Source organism: Sander lucioperca, chromosome 13, assembly GCF_008315115.2.
Source record: "Sander lucioperca isolate FBNREF2018 chromosome 13, SLUC_FBN_1.2, whole genome shotgun sequence".
Classification (NCBI taxonomy): Eukaryota; Metazoa; Chordata; class Actinopteri; order Perciformes; family Percidae; genus Sander; species Sander lucioperca.
Genome location: NC_050185.1, coordinates 10,585,001 through 10,607,400, shown reverse-complemented (window position 1 = coordinate 10,607,400; position 22,400 = coordinate 10,585,001). Strand labels below are relative to the sequence as shown.

General features: G+C 41.8%; 2 protein-coding genes across 2 annotated transcripts in view; one reads left to right on the top strand and one right to left on the bottom strand.

The window, feature by feature from the left end:
* Positions 1–1,418: 1,418 nt before the first annotated feature.
* On the bottom strand, positions 1,419–19,653 carry brwd3 (bromodomain and WD repeat domain containing 3). The gene is made up of 40 exons (XM_036009019.1): positions 19,463–19,653; positions 19,227–19,285; positions 19,108–19,137; positions 18,865–18,924; positions 17,729–17,879; positions 17,437–17,535; positions 17,150–17,310; positions 16,255–16,476; positions 15,967–16,067; positions 15,797–15,867; positions 15,234–15,334; positions 15,097–15,137; positions 14,905–15,009; positions 14,677–14,827; positions 14,442–14,576; positions 14,235–14,363; positions 13,670–13,895; positions 13,431–13,562; positions 12,885–13,065; positions 12,670–12,763; positions 12,390–12,560; positions 12,204–12,277; positions 11,931–12,123; positions 11,706–11,816; positions 11,521–11,628; positions 11,013–11,137; positions 10,848–10,930; positions 10,634–10,745; positions 10,384–10,445; positions 7,970–8,125; positions 7,758–7,878; positions 7,519–7,644; positions 7,335–7,410; positions 7,161–7,211; positions 6,906–7,049; positions 6,604–6,756; positions 5,271–5,440; positions 4,884–4,972; positions 4,455–4,595; positions 1,419–4,346 (listed from the first exon to the last, which is right to left on the bottom strand). The coding sequence occupies exons 1-40, from the start codon at positions 19,494–19,496 to the stop codon at positions 3,550–3,552; spliced, it is 5,346 nt and encodes a 1,781-aa protein (XP_035864912.1). The 5' UTR covers positions 19,497–19,653; the 3' UTR covers positions 1,419–3,549.
* A 2,184-nt stretch (positions 19,654–21,837) lies between these two features.
* Positions 21,838–22,400, top strand: part of npas2 (neuronal PAS domain protein 2) — a 41,997-nt gene continuing 41,434 nt past the window's right edge. Inside the window, exon 1 of the mRNA XM_031319913.2 lies at positions 21,838–22,129. The gene's annotated coding sequence lies outside the window, so the exon portion shown is untranslated. The remainder of the gene's footprint in view (positions 22,130–22,400) is intronic.

Sequence of the window (22,400 nt, the reverse complement as noted above, 5' to 3'; positions counted from 1 at the left end):
CAAAGTACACAAAACGATTACAGGCACCTTTGCAATGGTCAAAGATGAATACTTTGGAAACCGGAAATTGAAATGTATCTCGTTATGCACATGCATGATAGGATGATACAGAAAGCACTGTTTAGATCATTTATTTGTTCATTTGAGTGAGTACATTTTAAGTCACTTGTTCCATTCGATTTTCTGTGAATGCATCACAAGTTAACTTTCAATCAGGCCAGTTTGGTTTTGCTGTTGCTGTTTTCAGCCAATCCTGTACAGTTAAAACATATGAACATTTTAATTATACTTTAAAGGGAATTGCATTCATTTACGAAACAAAGCAAGTTAGTAAGAATGACAGCCTGTTGTTTAAAGCACTAGAATTTTAGTTGGGAGTAAAAAATAATGTTTGTACTTTAACAGTTTATTCATTGCAAAGCCTGCATGCTTTTTTCAGCTTTTATACAACCCCCTCTCCTGCTGGTCCTCGTGAACACTGACATAGTATAAGACAACTCTGTTCTTAGATATGCCAAGTACACGTGAAATAATGTAATGACTATAAAAATAAAAGTCCTGACGGCTTACCGCAGTATTTTAGCCTACGTCATAAGCCTGAGCTTCACCTCTTTGCTTGGGACTTTTGCACAAAAATGCTAAATTATTTCGAGAGCTTTTTATTTGGTGTCTCATGAAGGTTGATGGGTATAGTTTATAGTTCTTAAATGCTTTATATAAACTATACACACTATTATCTGATGGAAAAGACCAGCAGCACTTTACTACTTTACTGGCTATATACTTACAAACTGAGCATCTGCATACTGCTATTCCCACCTTTGTGAACACTTTTTAATGTGACATTTTAATCACTTAATATTATATGCACTGGAGAATTCCAATAAAGTAGGTTTGATTTATAGTAATCATTTAATACGTTTTATTTGTGTGATAGCACAACTCATTTACATACCTGATCTTTCCTTCTACATTTGTTCTCAATACCAGTATGTACACACATTACACACTTAGCCCCCTTTAGTGTATGACCTTTACCTCTATATGCATTGATCCATTTTAATTCCCATGATCCTCCAGCGTCTCTGCAGTTTCTAGGTGTGGCAGAACACTGTGCGTCACAGCTCAACCTTGTTTGTTCCTCGTCTGACTCACCCCAGCTTTCAGTGCATTAATGCAGTTGCAAATGGTACAGTCAGGTTTACAACGGTCTATCACAGTCAAAAGACAGTCACAGTATTCTGTACCTTTTGAATCTTTGCCTTCAGGACACGTTTATGACCCAACGACCATAAAGACTACAGATGACTCAGTTAAAATGCTGGTGAACAGCTCTTAAAAAGGTACTGCTGGATTAACACTGATAGAAATCATCAAAGAACAAGACCACAAACATGTAGACAACAGACCAAAACAACTTCATTTTAAATCCATTTTTTTATTAAAAAAAGAAGAAAAAAACACATACAATCAAAACATTGTGTATAAAAAAAGTCACGTAATCTTAATCCACCTACAGTAAAACGTTGTTTTATTTGTTATCAACTAATCTGATGCGTCGAGGCGAGACTAAAGCCATCTACTATATGAAAAATAAGATTCCAAAATATCAATCGTAGTCTTCTCACACTCAACCAGAATAGTTTCAAGACGCCAGTTAATGCTGCCGCTAGGAGCACCCTAGGAGCTGATGCCCACCCAAAAAAAAAAGAGAGAAACAAAACAACCTCTGAGGCATGTCTCTTATGTCAGCGACCACACAGAGGCAGTGATGAGGAGGTGTGTTCGGATTAGAGCACCCAGTGTCAAAACGACAACTTGTGAGTTAGCTTGCCTGGTTTCTCCTGACTGGATGCTGTCTCAAATGATCTACCAACCAAAGACCACACAAGCTTTAAAGTAAACATTATTGGTGCAACAACAAGGGATGCATCAATTATATGAACCAATCGACAACTAGGGAATCACTCATAAAAACTAGGCAGAAAAACTACACACAGTGATTCTGACACCACCATAACACCTGATTGTAGTATATCCCGGAAAAAGCAGTAATATGTGCAGACGATCTACCCGAATCTAGAACACTCAGTCCATAGATGGTTAGAAACAAGGGGGAAATAAATGGCACAACATACTAACAAGGTATGTAAGTATCCATGGTTGCTACCTTTGCTTTGGGCCAAAAGAATGCATGATTAAGATTGCCAATCAGATGAGAGCTTCAGCTTCATCATACACAGGTAGAAATAGGTTTAGTTATATCATGTTTTACTTGTCAAACTAAACTACAAACTACTGCTGGCACAGTTTAAACATTCTTACACAAAAATCATTCCTCTTTCTCTAATATCTTTATTACTCAGCTGCCACGTGGAGTAGATAAATGTGCAAATATTTCCTCTTCCTCATCACTATTAACGTACGAAATAGTTAAAGTAACCTTGGTATAATACAATGGAAAAATAAATATCTCTGTGGAAGAGAGTATGCCAGGGACCCCTTGCCTTTGCACATACTGGATAGAGAAGGTGTGATGGAAGCAACCATGAATGGATCCACCAGGGAGTACAACAGTACAAATACAAACTGGATGTAGTGGCTTTTTTACCCCAGAAATTTACTTCTACCCTTGAAAAAAAATAAAGAAAATAAAGAAAAAAAAAAAAGCATCCGATTCTAACAAATTAACAGAATCAAAGAGCCGAAAAACATCACTGAAAAGGAAGCAGGGAAAACATGTAACATTCACAGGCCAAGGACAGCAAGCTGTCCGACTAGGGTTGAAGGAGCTGGGATATTACTATGGTACTGTGTTCTGACCCAAGTCACTCTGTTCCCTAAGTATTGCTAGTGCCCAAACTACACTTGTCTTTGACTCGAGTCACAGATAGAACTAAATCTGAATGATGTGAGTTCTATAAAAAACTAAGGCTTGTGGTTGTGAGGAAAGACCAAGTACCAAAAGAGCTGACATCAGTGACCTCCAGTGATACTGCACATGGTTCACGGTGGTCGTGACTGAACTAGTGACCACGAGCATGACGAGTTTTGTTAAATTACTTGCTGAGAAAAAAAACTAATCAAAAACGGAGAAATAAAACATGAGCACCATTTTTTGGAATCTCCGCATCCTTCTTTGGTGAGCACAAGTTAGAAAAGTCATGGGAGGGACGAGAGGAGACCGAGGGGTATAGTGTTTAGTACTGGACGTGAAACGCACAGGAGGAGGAGGGGAGCAGTGCGGCGTCTTAAAGGCTCCTCCAGCGAGCAGTAAGGCCGAGGTGAGTTAGTCCAGTTAGAGAGGGCCCGTGTTGAACAGTGGCTCTGTCGACCAGGGAAGGCAATTCCCTGGCAAAACATCATGAGCACCAGCTATCAGTTTGAGAGCCATAAGCAGTCTCAGATAAAAAGAAAAATCATATATATATATATATATATATATATATTATATATACACTTGTACAAAAAGAAAGAAAAAAGAAATCCCTGAAGTATTACTCATGTCAAACAGTTTTCTTTATTTGAGGTTTGAAAAGGGCCGACGTGTCAGTGACCCCAGCCCATGAGGTGGCTGACGCGGGCTTTCTCAGTCATGCGGCGTACCCGTCCTGAGCGGGACATGCCCAGGTTGAGAGGGTCATCCTTCGACCTATGGCCATCATCCTCTGACTCGTCCCCGTACAGAACTGTCCTGCGGCCCTGGTTGCGTGTGTTGACCCGTCGAGACTTGCACTGGCTGCCTCTCAGACTGCTAGCTGCTGGTGCTGCTGTCGCGGCTGCAGCCCCTGTCTCAACAGAGTTGTCTTCATCGTCCTCCTCCTCAGGTTCCTCCTCCTCCTCCTCCTCCTCCTCGGGCTCCTCCTCTTCATCCTGCTCCTGCTGCTCTCCCTCATCCTCTTCATGTCTTGCATCCATCGGTTGCTGCTCCTCCTCCTCCTCCTCCTCCTCTTCTTCTTCTTCTTCATCCTCATCCTCCTCATCTTCCTCCTCCTCCACCGGCAGCTGCACTCGTGCTCTTTTAGCTGTCTGGGCCGCGTCCTCTCCTCCTCTGTGTCTCCTTTTCCCTGAGGCCGCCAGCTTACCCTTAGCCGAGAGGCGTACGGACAGGCAGGGAGCTTTGCTGTAGTCGTGATCTCCCCCTTCCACGTATTTCTCCATCTCAGACTCGGAGCTGTTCTCGCTGTCCGACGATGACGAGGAAGAAGACGATGATGAGGTGGAGGATGACTCCGACGAGGACCTGTTGGACCCGGACTCCGCCTTCTCATCATCTTCAGACTGCGGCGCTTCTCGCTCATGGCGCTGTCTGGGACCGTTACTTAGATGCAGGTTGCGCTGGTGCCCTGATGCAACACAAGAGGACGGTGGTTCATTTCTGCACCGTAACTTTAAAGTCACATTAAAATGAAAGACGTCGATACAATTCGGTTAGAATGTACTGCTTGACATACCTGACTTCTTCACCGGAGTTGCTTGGCTGCGGGTCACACGATGTGGCCCCTGGTTTCTGCTCTCGCTGCTGCTCGACCCTGAACTTGGGGACGAAGGCTGGATGTCCTCCTCCTCCTCTGCTACACTGCTGCTTTGCTGAGCTAAAGCAACACCACACGGCTAATTACTAATCAGGACTGTATTTATATTACTTTTCACAGTACATCGGTAGTATAATGCATTACATCTGATCTTCAGTAATAAATAATTAGAGGCCTTACTCATTTACATACTGTTTGCTACAACATTATCTGTAGACAAATCAGCTGTCCACAGCAGCAAACCCTACAAGGTAATGACTGAATTAATGCCGTAACAATTTTGGAAGAGTAATGATTGTTTTACTTCCCCAACACTGCTACCAACAACATACAATACTGCAGTCATACCCTGATGTGGTCTCTGAGAACGATTCTTCGTTGAGGTCTGGGATTTTTTTGGCTTTGACACCTTTCCTGACTTGTGCTTCCCTTTAGGGCTGGACATATGGAAACAGAGAAAAGAAGCAACATTTCAGAATAATTAACTACATTATATAATAGCAGGGTGCCTGCAACTTTCATCAGCTTTAATGCAAGGCTTTGAAATAGCTTTTTAGACCAGGAGGACTAGGACTTTCTAAAGCTGCATGTTAAGTGTAAAACAGGCCTATGAGTTTAAAGCAGCACATTTAAGATAATTCCAGGAGCTGCAGGCACCCTGTGTACACTGGAATGAAAAAGATCATTTGATAATGAGCACTGTTGACTGGCAAGTTTGTGACTGAGGCTCAGCACCTGGGGGATGGACTGATAGGCGGGGAGCTGCCTCCGTTGTGCATTCTGTTCCTGTAACTGAGTCTCTGACGAGCCCGCCGTTCATTCTGAATGGCAGACTTGTGGTCCGAGATGATGGAGATGATGTTTTTTTCAAAGAAGGCCGACAGGCTGAGGGTCATGGTGTAGATCTGGACATAAAACAAGTAAGTCAGAGTGAATCTATTAGACTTGGGATCTTCAAAAATGTTCAGGCCAAGGACCCCTTAACTGAAAGAGAGATGGAGTAGGGACCCCCTAATACTGTAAATATATTGTATAAAATTAAGTTGCATGTTAAACTGAGCCGGATGGATAAAAATGGATATACATTATTTATATCATGTTTTAATGTTAAACATACATGTGGAAGGCACAGTGACTCCTTGAGCTACCATATGGCTACCTTACCTATAGTAAGCTTATCTTCAATGTGTAAATAAAAGGGGAACTATGCAGTTTTTTTAGCTTAATTTACCTTAACTGAACAGCTTCGGAGTCATTGGAATGGTTATATAACTTTTTGCTGTTTGAATGGTGGTTGTCTCACCCCCCCCCCCGCAACTTTCGGCCGGCGGCCTCAGCGTCAGGAAGTATCGCGTGATATCAGGTCTCACAATGTAACGAATTGCTTTAAGAACAAGGTAGCAATGGAGTTTTTCACACTATCGTCATGGCTGAGCCAGCAAAAAAGAAGCAGAAAGCTAGGAAAGCATTGTCGGAGGAACGAAGAAAGAGGAAACAGCAGACTGACCGAGCAAGTTTTTACACCGTGTTGCCAAATATCTATTCCGAAGCTGTAGGGGGAGCTCTACAGAGAAACCTGCGAGCAAAAAGCGAGAACACAGCGAAGAAATGGCCAAAACTGGGTGCCCTGATAGCTCAGTTGGTAGAGCGGGCGCCCACATATAGAGGGTTTACTCCTCGACACAGCGGCCCTGGGTTCGACTCCGACCTGCGGCCCTTTGCTGTGTGTCATTCCCCCTCTCTCTCCCCTTACATTTCTTCAGCTGTCCTGTCAATAAAGGCCTAGAAATGCCCCAAAAAATTATCTTAAAAAAAGAAATGGCCAAAACTGCATAGCGCCCCTTTAAATGTTTTTTTTTTTCACAACTTCTAATAGGTTGTATTCATAATATTGTATATTTTCAGACATATTTGAATTTTTGAAAAAAGAAACATTTTAAACATAATTCGGCGGCCCCCCTGCACTTACTCTGAGGACCCCCTGTTGAATATCTCTGTATTAGACTACCGCTTTGTCAGACGCAGAAATAGTTGCAGTACTTGTTCAATCCCAGTGATTGTACGTCACCTGTGATTTCTTGTTAGGCGTGTATGCTTTGGAGTTGCTGAAAATGAGGCGCACGTCTTTGGCAAACTCCATCGGGCTTTCATAATTCCCTGCAACCAGCGTCTCTGACACTGTAGCCAAATCCATGGGCATGTCAATGATGTTTCGATAGTCCTGAAGAAAACAAGGTAGAGTAGAAATGGTAATGTACACAGAGGTTAATTTTAAGTTCTGCTTTTACTCATACACCCGTGGCATGCATTTCTAATGCGTTTTCTGGTGTCAGCGGATTTATAACTGCAAATTGCTTCGGATTGTTTTACCGGATACTCAAAGAGGTCCACTGGCCGCCTGAACGGCTCTGAATCTGGCGAGACGATCATACGACGCAGCAGCTCTTTGCATTGACCTCGCCAGAATTTCACATCCAAAACCACACCTCGCTTCTTGGAATTCAGGTCGGCTCCCTGGCGGAGAGAAGATAAAATGAACTAAGACTGGAGCTACTGCAGATGATTTTACGTTTGCGAGGGTCTAAGATGGATTACTGTGGGACACTGGACTCTGGTCCCTCTTACCCGATGTCCTGTAGATGTGCCTGGAGTGTCAGAGTCCACATCCAACTCAGCCTGCAGAGGAACACATAGAAACCCGAATTACTATTTACAGCAAAAACAGTAATCTTAAGAAAAAGCTGTTGCCATAATGTAAAAACAAAAACAAACACACTTAACACAACCCAACTCTCTCACCTCAGCTTCTTCTCCACTGCTGATCTCAGACTTCAGTTTGTGATACAGATCCAAGATGTCCGTGCAGCTCTGGTCCCTGAGGGAGACAGAGGGCTAAGGCATCAGACACGTGTGTAGAAATATTCCTCACCGTTTCCCCCGGTATCAATGAGGTTGCTATAACATGAACTGTGTGAAGTTTTACCCGATGTAGTGAAGGAGAACGTCAGTCACCACCTTGGCAGTTGCTACGATGGGGCTCTGGGGTTCGTTGAAAGTGCGGGCATTGTGCTCAATGTAGCGCACCTCCCACATTAACGCAGAGATCCGCCTGCAGCAGAGAAGAACATCCACACTTCAAGCTCAAATGTCAACCCTTTGTCATCATGTCTTTGGACTCATGGTGAGGATAAAAATGGTTAGAGGTTAAGTGTGTTGCTTCACCTGTAGAAGTGGTTCTCCACTCGTTTGCGGATAGTGCTGAGGTCAGTAGGGTAAGCCACCGCGGTGCAGTACAGAGGGTAGTCCCGCAGATTTACTGGTGACGCGAATGCCTTGGCTACATCTGTGGATAACCAGGAGTGAGATCAAACATGGCAGACGTGAACAAGCTCAGACTTTTTCCCCCTGGCAAACAAACTTCATTGGTGGCCTACCCAGTGTTAGAAGCTGATCGATGCCATGGAGGACTCTCTCACAGTCTTCATCTCGTGTGTGAGCCCCCCATTCTCCTTCCTGAGGCGTGTAAAGCAGAGCCTTTAGCTCCTCCTCGGCCACCTCCACGCCATCACCCACTTGTTCAGGCAACGCAGCTGATAGAGCCACAAAATGTGTCAGAAAATTAAAAAGGTATTTAGGTTAATTGATCAGAGCTACTATGAATTACAGATAATTACCAGCCACACAATCATGATACAATACTTCTAACATATTCTAGTTAGCAAGGGTATATTTTATTTTTTATAATAAAAACATCTTAGATTGATCTCAAGCCTAGAATGTAACTAAAAAGCATGTCCATGTTTTAGAAACAAAATGGTTGTTCATTTCCACTATCTGCTACTGAAATAAAATGGAAGATTAAATCTGCACTGATTTTATGGAATTGGCAGCCTGGTACGTTTAAAATATAAATGGAAAACTTGTTTGTTTTAATGATGTCAAAATCAAGTCTTTTGGGATAGTTTAGTTCCCAAATGTTAACTGTTCAAGACTATCCTAGTGGCCACCATAAAGAACAGGTTGAAGTCTCTAAAAGCAAAAATAATACACCTTTTTGTCTGGAAAACAAATGGCCATCTTTATGGAAAGGAAAGGATACATCGTTTTATTTTATATTCGCTTATATTTGTTTTGTTGGGAGTACAAAATTCGTACTGGATATTTAATTTGGTCTGTACGGATACAGTTTACTTTTATATTTAGCAACATTTTAAAGATGTATGATCTATTCTTGCATTATTTACTTAAAATTTCAACTTACTCTCTCAGCACAATGTCTTTTTTGAACACGTTCTCTGCTTTACCTCATGGTGATTTCTAATAAGGCCAAGGAAAGAATCTTTTCTTTGTTTGTTTTGTAGGGCTGGTCCGAATACCATTTTTTGAGCTTCGAAGCTTCGGTAGTAATGAGCATCGAATATTCGAAGCTTCGGAATTGTAGTAACTGCTGTGAAGTTTTTGGTGTGGTTGAGGATGTTGATGGCTGCGAACGCGATACCTGGGGATGTACCTATATAGATAAATTATTATTAGGCTGGGCTACAGTAGGCTATGTTTTTACTGTTCGTCATTATCTGCCGTAGCCTATTCGCAAGTCACGTTATTTTCCATGAAAATTAAGTGCACATTTTTATCACGTGTAAATGGCGGATAAAAGCAGCTCGTTCTACTTACAGAACTCAGGTGATTTCTCAAGCTTGATGTGCTGTTGTGGTAGGCCAGTTTTAAATTGCATATTTGACACTCTGCCTTTGTCTTGTCCTCACTTAATTTAAAGTTCTCCCACACAGATGAAGTCTTCGGCATTTGGCTGAATCGTGACGGTAATGACGTTCAACTCATGGGCGTTTTAACTGGGGCATGTGACGTGACGTCCCAGTAAAATCTCAAAGTCTCCTATATTTCGCAGTAGATTAATTTAGATTGATAATAACGGGTAAAAAGGATGATACATTTTGTTTCTATTATTTTATTTCCCACAATGTCAAAGCAACGCAGCTTAACCCAAAATACAAGCTCAGGCATGCACTTCTGTCCATGCAAACTGCGCTGTTCTGCGCTCTAGCCAGAGAATACTCCCGTTGCAGGAACACTTTAGTAGTCCAAGAAGAAGCAAATATATTTATTAAGTATAACGAGGTTGGGTTGTCCATCCTATTAAAATGGCTAGGCTATATAAGAAAATTGTAAAAGAGAGTATTATATTTCGAACATATTCAAGCGCGAATGAGAACCGTTTGGAGAGGGATGCCAGGTTGTGCAAAAAAAAAAACAAAAAACGAATATTCGAATGTCAAATTTTCAAATCGAATACCAACCCACCGAACGAATATTCGGGTCCAGCCCTATTGTTTTGGTACATTTCCCTGATTCCCTGACACTGTTGTTGGCCATAATGCTCCATTATTGAAAGATAAAACGGACCTCAATTTATTTCAAAATAAATGAGTAAAATCCCACGACATAAATATATTGTCCAATTTGAATGGAAATGGTATATTATATAGTACGTATATTCATCTGCAATTTTTTAAGATTATTTTTTGGGCATTTCTGCCTTTAACGGACAGGACAGCTGAGACATGAAAAGGGAGAAAGAGGGGAGAGACATGCAGGAAACCGTCACAGGTCGGACTCAAACCCTGGACCTTCTGCATCGAGGAATAACCCTCTACATATGTGCGCCCGCTCTACCAACTGAGCTAACCCGGCCACTTCATCTGCAATTTCTTTTATGGTGTACAATTGTGTTTTAAACGTTGTAAAATCTTTTGACATTTTGTCATTACATTAAAAAATGCACAGGTTTATAACCAGGTGGAATACTCATATTAATAATATCACTGACCTTCCTCAGGTATAGGCTCCATGTCCCAGGGACTCATTTTCTCCCGCTCACCATTATCCCACCTGATGAAACAGTAATTAGTTAGTAACTCACACTGTGTGCGAAATCCAATCACTTATTTCATTGAACTTTAATGAAACGTGACATAGGGTCAGCGAAGAAGAACATGACATTAACAGAGAGCACTGTTGATACATTATGTTGGAATAGACTACTCCTCCATCAGCTACAAACACTGCTACAGACGCACTTTACTGCATAGCACTGGAACAGGCTGTCTGGATACTCCGGCTGCAGAGGCTGCTGGTCCTCCACAGAGCCAAACCACCAGGCGTCATCAATGATGCTGCGGAACCTCATACCTGAAGAGAGCAAAGTATAGACAGGATCAAACATAAGTGAAGGACAGTACACTCTCCACAACCATGAACATGAATAGAAACGCATCACTTCAAAATACTCACCTGGCTGCCAATTGTGCTCTTTAGCCTCGTTGTAAAACTGCTGCAGTACCAGAAAATCTATGACATCAGGCATGTCATGGTACCTGTAGAGTGTGGAAATGAAAGATGAAATTAAATGCACATGCTTCAACATTTTGTTATCTTGTACTGTATATGAATGCTTACTTCAAGGAGAAAGAGTCATTGGTCATCTTCCCTGAGACTGGGTCCAAGAAAGCCAGTTTTAGGCAGCAGAGGGTGGGAGGTCCCACTTCATATTTAATTCCAACCACCTTCACAGATTCCTGGTCCTGAAGGGGCAGAAGACAATCGACAAAAGGTAAGACTGATGAAGATGATGACAAATAGAACTTCTCAAAAAAGAAAAAAAGTTATGGCTACACTAAGAGGTACACCCTTCACACGCCTAATAGATTTTCTTTTTATACCTCACTGCGATGATTGTGCAAGGACATGCATTAACATGCCAGGTTAAAACTAACTTAAATCAGCCTATTCCAATTTTTAACATGGCCAACTGCCATCAGATTGGCAGTTGGCCATCAGATTGCCAGAATCTGAAAGTTACAACAATTGACTGCTGTGTTCAGACTCTCTGAACAGCTTGTCTAATGGAGCACGTTAGGGCCTGCCCTGTACACAACACTGGCTTTTAAATAAAACTATGCCTCACCCTGAGGTCGAGTCTGTTCCACGGCTGTTTCTGAGGGTTGATGCTGTAGGCCTTGGCCCTGCGGACAGCCCGGACGTAGGCCTGATGGCCCTGTTTGAAGTAGATGAGCTGGAGGAGGACATCAGAACCATGGTCAAAATGCATGTAATATAATTTCTGTTTGATATGAGAGTGGCACTCCCTACCTCATCTCCCATCTGTGGAACAAAAGGAGAGCGGTGCGGGATGGTCTCCATTATCCATGATGGTGGCAGCCACTCCTCCGCATCAAGTCCAGCCAGCGAGGACGTGGGTTTCTAGGTATATATAATTAGAACAAAAAATGTTCAAGTACAGAATTTCTCCTGTACTGTGTGGTAAAGAGACATTTTTCACTGCGAGTACAGGAGCAGCGCATCATGTTAGCGTACCTGTTTGGTCTCCTTGGGCTTCTTCCTCTTCTCGTTGTCCCTCTTCTTGGCCTCCTTTGCCTTGCCATCGCCTTCTTCCTCCTCAGAGCTGCTGTAACCTTGGGGCTGGACGGGCCTCCTGGTTGGTCGCTTTGGCGGCTGGAGGTTGATCCCAGCGTCGGCTGTCCAATCAGAATATTCACTAGAGGAGTCACTGAGAATGAAAGAGGGGTGATGTTAGTTGGGCAATTATAACTACATCCTGATAAACACTGCTGAGTCACAGATATTCACCTGGAGCTGCTCTCGCTCTGCCACTGAGCTTCACCATCGGAGGAGGCTTCGCTTTGCTCCGCCTCTGCTGCTGCCTGTCAACAAAAACACAATAAGCACCTTTACTATGATGAATGGTAGTTAACATGCGGTGCTCCACAGCACCATGTCATGTTTGGATACGTAGAGTAGAAGGACGGAACGTACATTTCCATCACTGTCAGAGTCTATCTGGCTGTCAGAGTTACGTCGGTTAGTGGAATTTCGACTCCTGGTCCCAGGACGGCGGACTTGAGCTGAGCGCGTCTGATAGGCGTGGCGCTGCTGCTTTTTCTTGGTCGGCCGCAGGGAGCGCAGGCGTGAAGTCAACAGATCGTTCTACAAAGTGTGGAAAATAAGTAGAGCAGGAATGAATTGCCATGGATAGTATTTTTTATTTTATTTTTTTTTACTCGTGAAAACAACTGTGAAGTGAAGAGTAGCGTACCTTGGGTATGCATGTTACTGGTTTTTTCCTCCTCTCTGCATTGTATAGAGAACATTCCATGTCACCTTTGGCTTTTCTGCACTCCTCCGAAACTCTAATAAAAAAATAATAATTTTCATCATGAAACGTACACAAAAAACATTCCTATAAAAAGAAATGGAATCTGCTCTCTGTAGTGTCCTTACATCTTACGCAATTCTCTCTATTTGCCTCACCTGGATATCCCTTGTGGCACTTCATTGACCATCACTCTGCGGCTCCAGGCCAGCAGGTCCCTCTCGGTGGCCACCTGACTACGCAGGGCATTATGCTGCATCTGCCACACCCCGTCCACCTGCCTACTTCTGCGTGACTCAGCAGCCGAGGAGGAGGCCTCCACCTCTCCTTCACCTCCCGCTATAAATAAGAAGAGATTTGTTCGTTAATACTATATGTTACCTTGGAAAATATGGCATTTTTGCAAAAGAAGTTAACTGTTAAAAGTCTAAATGTTCACACAATGCTCACAGCACAACTGTACTGTAACTTTACTGTATATTTGTTTTTAATATATATGTTAAAAGTCTGGATAATATATGTTGTTTGTATATGTTGTTTGTATACCTGGAGTGGTAACAAAAATAATTTCCCCCTGGAATTATTAAAGTATTTCTGATTCTGACAGCATTACAATAGATCTCAGACTTTAACACAGAAACCAAGAACACAACATAATTTGTCAGCAAATCAAATTTGCTGACAAACTGCAAAGTAAAACATACCCTCTGCCTCTTCGGCCGGCTCTTCTTCGTTCTGACGCTGGTCCTGCTCATTCTGCAACTGTCTGATGAGATTGTCCAATAGGCTTTCTGGCGTTTGCTGGCCAAGCACCTGCTCAACCAACTCCCCATCACCTAAGCAGCAAAATGGCAGATCTTGAGTCAAACTGTCAATTATACTTCCTGAGTTAAAACTTTGCAAGCATTCTGAATGGTATGAGTAATGAGGGAGCAGGTTTTACTGTTAGCCATGTATCCTAGCTGGGGTATTAGCTGATCCTCCTTGCAGCTCTCTCTTCCTGGCACCAGGCGCTGGTAGTGAGGAGGGTGAGGATTTCCATCCACATCCACCAGGAAGGGTGGAGGCATGAGGTGTGGGGCTTGCTGCGTCTGCTCGTCCAGCACGTAGTTATTAGAGTCACGAATGAGAGGTCGGTAGTCCGTGTGGAAGAACATCTGGTCAGGAATCTGGAGGGAATCAAGAGTATATTTGTGTTGATAATGAAAAAAGAGTTACATTTGCTGCTTGCTTGTCCCCCTTCACAAGGTACCAGAACACAGAGTAAGAGAGCTTCTTCATGATTATTAGCTGCCTTTCCTACAATATTTCAGAATTTCAAATCCTTGGTGACACTTTGGCTTAAATTCAGGTGTTATGATTAAAGAACTGTATGTGTAACCACAAATCCAACATGCTGTCCAACTTTATTGATTGCTAATGTTGTTCCTTTAAAATATATAAAAATAGGAAATGATAGAGCGATAGTAAGGGGAAAGATGTTTTAACAACTATTCATGTGCCGTTACCTTCTCATATGGTCTACTGCAGCCGAAGCCAAAGATGAGCAAATGGCCGTGTGAGTCGGTGCAGGCAAAATGCTGTCCGTCAGCTGAGAACTTGCAGTCAAAAATAGCACCGTGGCCTTGCCCTTCAATCTGGAAACAAATATTTTAATATGAACTCAATGATAGAAAAACACTACTGGTGGGTGATTGTCATTGTCGATCAATTACCATGTTGAAGTAGTTGCGGATCTTGGCTCCTTTGGCCAGGTCCCACATGTAAATGTTGCCATCATGGCCGGCAGAAAGCATGATGCGGGAGTCAAATGGGTGAGCCTCCAGCACAAACACCTCATCATCATGACCCTTGAACAGAGAGATCACAAACATTCGGGACAGTCAGTCGGTCAAAAGCAGCTGTTTTACTCATTGTTGCATTGTAGAAATGCCTGCTTCAGCCACTCACAGATAAAATATGCAGCAGCTGTCCAGTGGTTGTGCTCCACACTTTGAGCAGGTAGTTTGACACTGCTGTGATGACGGTGCTATCTGCACGGTCCCAAGCCACCATGGTAACCACCAGCTTGGTTTTATCATCCCCATTGGCGACAGTACTCCTGGAGGAAAAAAAATCAAAGTGTAAAGGAAACAAAAAGGGTATCATGAAACCCTGTAAAACTGTTCTCTTTCTTACCCAGGCAGCCTTGCAGCAATGTCTAAAGTGACGCTCTTCCACTCTTGTTGCTGGTAATGCCAGATCCTGGCTGTGCCGTCGCGACTGCCACTCACAAACCTTAGGCTGGACACATATACGCAGAGTCAGAGGCTCGACAACCACAAAAAAAAAAAAACAGTTTGAAGTCCATGATCTCAACAACACACTCACCTGTCACTGTTGTTGCTAAACTGCACAACTACAACTTTATCCTGAAACAGGAAAAGAAGACATGTATTAAAGTTACAGAGACCTTGTTTAAATAAAGTTAAACAGATATGATGCAGCTTCTGCGTTTTGTTTCTTACCGTGTGTGCATCCATCTCAGAGACCTTCACAGGAGTTTCAGCACCAAGGTAGTAGACTCTGATCAAATGATCAGTGCCACCGGTGGCCATGAACATACCACCTATTAACAGTAAACGTAGAATGAAATTCAGTTTACAACAATATCCTGATATCCATATTTATATGTTTGAATTTTAAAACAAACAAAACATTTTCCACCCTGCAAACAGAGAATCTTGAGGGTTTTTTTAAGTTACATTGCTCCCAATACATTAATTAATTTATAATATACTGTATACTGCCAAATGATAGCTTTTTGTCAGCAGTTATTCTGTAACTCAAACTGCATTGTCACACAAAGAGTCTCTGTTCATTTGCTGATGTTCATAGGCTAATGTTGATGCACAAAACTAACATTGACATTACTTTATCACTGTCTGTGCTACACAATAAATGATTTAAAAGAAAAAAAATCTGATTAAGTACATTTTTTGCAACAACAAAAAAAAGTTGTCTGGGTTTGGTTTGCTGCTCACAGCAGCTTAGGACAACACATATAGAAAATGGAAATGTTAGCACTTACCACTGCTGAAAGAGGAAGTGGAGACCTGTACTCCTGGGCGTGACCGCTCAACAAACTTGACTGGTTGATCACTGAGAAAAGAGGAGAATCACAATTATTTCCATGAAAAAGAACAACTTTACTAAAGCTAATATTGTAGAGCCAAAACAGCTGATGTTTCAAACACTTACTGGAATTTCATGCTGTGCGAGTGCCACTTCCAGAAACACACCATGCCGTCTGCACCGGTGGAGGCCAGGTACCGCGTTGTTCCCTTGACAGCAGGACAAAACTGAGGGGATAGAAAGTCAGTGTTGGTTAGTCAACATTTACCACGATACTACAGCAGCAAAAGAGTTGACATGGTGCAGAACATCTAGGCGATAAGGTTAGTCTTTGGGACCTAAAGTGAAAACTTGCATTAAATTTAGATATTCTCACATTTGTTTGAGTTATATTCCAAAATGCATCAGTCTCACCTGTATGGATGTGATGGAGGCACCGTGGGCCTGCAGAACAGTGATGGGTGCACAGGTTCGCAGGCACCACACTCTGATGGTTTTGTCGCAGCTTGCTGAGGCAATGAGGGTGTTCTCGTGGTTGACAGCCATGTCACAGATCTCCGCTGAGTGGCCGCGAAGTGTTGATAGGAGCCGGCCGTCATCTGTGGCCCAGATTTTTACCAGGCAGTCATCAGAACCCTAAAACAATATTATAAGTTATTGTGAGCATCATTTGTGTCAACTTAACTCTATTCAACTAAATGTATTTTTGTGACAATCAAAAGTGAAACTACTTTATAGCTGATAAAACATACACTGTATTTTAAACCAATGGTATTTCTTTATTCTCTCCCATAGTAGTTTGCTTCTCTAAATCACCTGTGGCGGACCTTATAAGGTAACGTCATCATACATCCGATGCAATTCAGCTGAACCTGTGCCTATTTTGACAGAGTTATCAGGTCCAAATTTTTACGCGAATATTACGCAGCCCCAGCAGGTTTTGGTTTAGCGGAGCCTGTTCTTAACCGCAGCTAAGCTACTCAGATGCGCAATACATGCTGATGTGGTGACACAGCAACAGCCCCCGGGTGTCTTGCTTTAAAAGGTAAAAAAAAGATTTTGTGGTTGCAAACATCCCTCAGTTGGCTAATGTTGTCACCTGTCTAGCTATGCACAAATCTAGAATGTATTTCTAAAATAGATTCTAAAAATGAATTTATCATATGGAGATCAAATGTAATTTCCGATACAACCTATAATCTGGAAATTTTCTTATCGCATTTTATCTTTGCAACTTTTGCAAATACTTTGCTAGCGAGACACTACAGTTGTGTTGCAATAATCATCTGAACCAGAAATCTTCACTCACCGTGAATATCCGACGGCCGGTGCGGTCAAAGGCTACACAGTAGACTGAAGAAAGGTGGCCAAGGATACGTTTGTGTATCTTCATGTGTTGGTAGGAGGAAGACGGCAAGGTCTGGCTGAAACGAGCAGTGCCTGTGGCCTGGCGAGCACCCATGATGGACACTTGATATAAAGAAACACGACAATGATTAGTGGAAGCAACGGACTGCTAAAGCAGACTTAACTTAATTGGTCTCGGGGCTTTGGGTCCTCTTAATGGGTATACATAAATAAAACAGTTTCACACACCGACATTGGGAGGATGTCCATTGCTGACCGGAGGTTCTGGTGGACGCCCTCGGTGGAGTGCAGCGACAGCTGAGCCGCTGCATACTTTGTGGCTACAACCTAAATTATACAGGTAGTGATTAAAAAAACAAATGTGAGAAATTATGAACATGATTGTTGATTTGGAACCAGATCTATTGCCGACAAACAACGCAAAAAATTACGAAAGTATTGATATGTAAACTCTTCTTAAATACAGAAGAAATAAGCTCCTTGGCGAAGGTAAAAACATGGATGGGAGAGAAATGCTCACTTTTGGTGGACCGAAGCAATGACTGTCTTCCCAGCCCCAGAAGTGTTTGGACTCCAGGAACACTAGGTGGGATCTCCTTCTCTATAAGTGGGCCTATCCGCTGACAAACATGGAGCAGATAGTCTGCAGGAATGTGCTGATTCAAAATCACCTGCAGGAGTCACAGACAGCTATTACAAAGTAATACAACAAATATATAAGTAGCCTATATTAACAAAAAGATTACCATATCTGGTACATTCTCAGTGGTAAAACAAAAAAAGTTTGAAGTAATTAAATAAAACTCCAGCTTTGGTGAACAGATTAAAACAAGACAGCCCCACGATTATTTGAACTGACCGATATGAATATTTGAGACCATGATGTGTACCGATTGTAACATTTTAAATACAGAAATGTTGTCACATTTTCACATACTACTAAGCCTCTGGTTGCTTCACATCTGTATGCAGCCTCTTTTGGTGTAAATGTCACACAACATTCTCAAAGTCACGATTAAAAACTAGACACTACAATGAAAAAAAAAACACCAATCAATCTTTCTGTAATTAAAGTTAATCATAATACATTTTTATATTCACTACAAGCATACATTTTTGATAAAATGCAAACAGCTGTGTAGTAACACATACACATCTAACTATCCAAAAAAAAAAATTCACTTCCTGTTTATACTTGTCATAATTTGCAGCATGGTTTTGTAATGCAGCTAATTGAAAAACAATCAAAAGGGAGAGAGAAGGAAAGAAAGAGGAGGGGCAAAGAAGCTCACAGCCAATCAAAAGAGTCTATTACGATTTTTCCGGTTCGCTAGAAAATACATTTGGGATTTCATTGGCTCCAACAGACGACTGACAGCACTGTGGATCTGGCTCAGCCTATCACTACCTGTCCTTGTCTCTATTCTCCTCCTACTAGCCCACACAATAGCAAAGCCTATATATAGTTATTTACCAACGGGCCTATATTAATACAAATGTTTAAATGTGTTCTAATAAACATAAACACATTACCACTGCATCTGTTTTGGGTGGTTAATTTAATTAAAAATAAACATCCGTTAACAGGCGATTGACGATTAAAATAGAAGATATACGCTTCATTTGATTAAAAAGTTAATGACAATTCCCACTCACCCAGTCTTGGAAGGTCCGTTTGTATTTCTTCCCGTCCCAACTCCATCGTTGAGGGATCAACTAACGTTAAAAGACAAGCGATTAGAGATGGCACAAAACTGCCAGGATCGTCCCGGCTCGGCAACACGCTACTTTATCTAACACTAGCCCAAATTACTGAAAATTTGCCCAAAAGCGGCCAGATAGTCAACAGTACGGAAGCCACACACGAGAATAAAAACAGAAAGGTCCAGCTGAACCTACCTCATACTCCTCCAGCTCCTCAACCAGAATCTAACAACAGACAGACACAGTTAGCGTTAGCTGCTAGCACCACATACTTTTAATCGTTTAACAACCGGTATGAGTTCATATCTTTTTACCTGTGATGCTTTTTTACAAGGTCCAGACTGCAGAAATCTGGCAATGAGGTAATACAGTTCTGAAAAGAAAGACAGGTAAATTAGCTTGGTACTAACTAATTGCTATTGAGCCGAGCTAGCGTTAGCTATATAGCTTTGGGTTGCAGTCGGTTACTTAGCGCGCTAGCAGACACACAACTGTAAACTGTGTGCATGCAAAATGTTTGTCGCGGATCAAAGGGACGCTCAGCACTCACCAGCTTCGGTTTGTGAACACTGTTCTCTTGCCATCACTTGATAAGACAGGCGACATTAAAACAAACTGGTGTTTTAGCTTGCTCGTTAGCCGCCGGCTAGCTAACAGTAGCTAGGCGTGTGTAGCTAAAACAGGCTAGTGAATGGCCTCCTCCTTTCTCAAGTTGTTCCCCTGACCACCTGGTGCTTTGTGTTAGCGCCCTCCAGTGAAACATTGCGATATTGACTTTCAGTCCAACAATTTCAGACAGAAATTAGTTAATATATTGCTGTAACGGTCAGATAAATATTTACATGTTTTCAAATTCAAAAGAGGTAAAATATTTATATTTATAAGAAGCTTTTCATAGGTGGCCAGTGTCATCTTTACAACATGTTGCTGTCAAATACATAACTACACAGTACATTTATAAAGTTGAAATTATTGAAAGCTTAATCATCTTTACATATTTGGACACACACTGTGTTGTGGTAATTTTCTATTATACAAAGTCTGCATTCCTTTTTGGTAATAGGGCAGGATTTGGATCCTGTCACTCTAGGGATAGCATCTGGGTTACATTTTGGAAGAGGCCTCCTTGACCTTAATGGAAACCAATTGGTGCATGTTGTATTGTAATGGGGAAAATAATATATTTCCAAGCTTAACAACAGGAACCAAATCCCCCTTCAATAACTGCCTTTACTGTTGTAAGTTATAAGGAATTGAACATTATGGACCTTATTTTAGATTAGTTGTACATCAGATATTAAACTCTGATGCTAAGCCATGCAATGTTTGTTTAGGCTGATTAATAATCAATCCGGTAATTTAAACAAAGGTGAGGAGCAGACACTTCTTAGCTTGAAACATTTATGCACAATTTGACTCATCGTACAATAAAAATCAGAAGCCCTACAGCTAATTTGAAGCATTGACACACAACAAAACATTTCAAAGCACATGCAGTTTACCACTAAAACCTGTCTACTAAATTATAGCATGTCAGAGTTGCTGTTTAGTCGCAGCATTTGATCTTTCATTGACATTACATTACATGTCATTTGGCTGACGCTTTTATCCAAAGCGACTTACAGTTGCTACATACGTCAGAGGTCGCACGCCTCTGGAGCAACTATGGGTTAAGTGTCTTGCTCAGGGACACATTGGTTGATGTATCGCAGTGGGAATTGAACCCAGATCCAAAGGCATGTGTCATATCCACTGCGCCATCACCACCCACCCATTGAGTATGTGTGGTATGTCAACAATCAGAGCCCAACGTCGTGGAAGACTTAAAGGTCATCTTGGCAGCAGCAATGGAGAAATCAAAGAAACAAGTCGGACATCACTCTTCCAGCTTGAGCCACTCTATAAAGGTGTATATTGAGGGTGGGTGGAACAATTGATTTGGACTGTTAACTGGTTGCTTGTTCTTTTCTAAATTATTTGCATGAAGTGGTCATCCTGAGAGATGTGGGCTTTTTCATTTGGTGGTTAAATAATTTGGCATTTGAGTGTGTTCTGCTCTTTCAGGTCCAGCTCAAGATATGACTAAGGTTAATGGAATTAGGCAGCTCATTGCTGAATGCTGACTTTTTTTTTTTTAATCGCTCCAGTGATAGAAAGTAACCAAGTAGGCCTACTTAATCATGCACTGCACTTTAGTACAGTTTTGAGGTACTTTGCTTGAATGCTACTGTTATATGCTACTTTATACGTTCTACTCTACATTTCAGACTATATGTATGTCAAATTGTAAAATTTGTATCAACAAAACATATGAATTTATAACACATAAGGCAATATTAGAGATTAAACTACCCAATATAAAAACCTCCGCCTCGACCAGTTACAACACTACAATAGTTACATATAATAAGTGATGTAATATGATAATATAACTTTCACGGGGGCATTTTTCTGCATGAGTAGGCCTACTTTAAGTACATTGTGCTAATAAAAGTTTTACTTAAGTAATGCAGGACGTTTTACGTGTAATGGAGCATGGTATAACAAGTTGAGTAAGGATCTGAAAACCTCAATCACTGAATTGCACTGATTGACAAAAGGGGGGCGCTACAGCATCTGTTGATTTGTCTTTACATTTTCAGAATTGATCTGATCAGCCCAAGCCCAATGATGATTAGCTAGGCCTATATAATAGCTTTTGAAAGTATGACTCACATCAGTGTACTGTATGGAACACCGGTAGCCTATATTCAGTGCTTTTTAAAATACATGCTTTTTTAAACAGATCTTTGGAGTGCATTCAAACATCGTCATTTACTATCTATTCATTTAAAGGGTATCTTTAAAGCCCAACCACCACCGCTACACACATTAAACACACGCCTGTGCGCGCTCACTTGTTAGTCCAGGGGGCGGGACTCTTAAGTGTGGACGAACTCTGGCTGCAGAAAAACTCTTCATTCAGCCTTCATCTGTACGTACAGGACATGTTTTGATCAGCGCTCTGTTGAATGAGAATATTTAAAGTGTAAGGTTTGTGGGCTGGCTCAGCAGGATCTCCCCCTGAACAGCAGACTGTGTCCTCAATACACCGCCACCGGTGCAGTTTTCTCTCTGGGCAACTTTTTGGAACGTCGGGGCTTTTGGTCGGTTAAAGCCCCTTTTCCCACATGCTTCCGTTTGGATTCGTCTGACCCTTGTTATCGCACAGAATAAGGTACATTACCAGCTTTGTGTTTGTAACGTTACGTGCTGACGGTTCTGCCCACAGTGTCCGTTTCGTTACTTAAAACGTCACGGTTGTGTACATTAACGGTTGGAAAATTAGAAAATCGGTGTATGAAAGGAAACCAGGCTCATATGTTTCTCTTCCCTCAAGTCTTTACTTCTTTCTTTTTTTTTTCGTCAGTGGATGACAATCTAAAAAGTCTGTTTCACACTAGCTAAAATATGGAGGCAGTGAGGGCTTTTTCATGTTTTAGCCATTT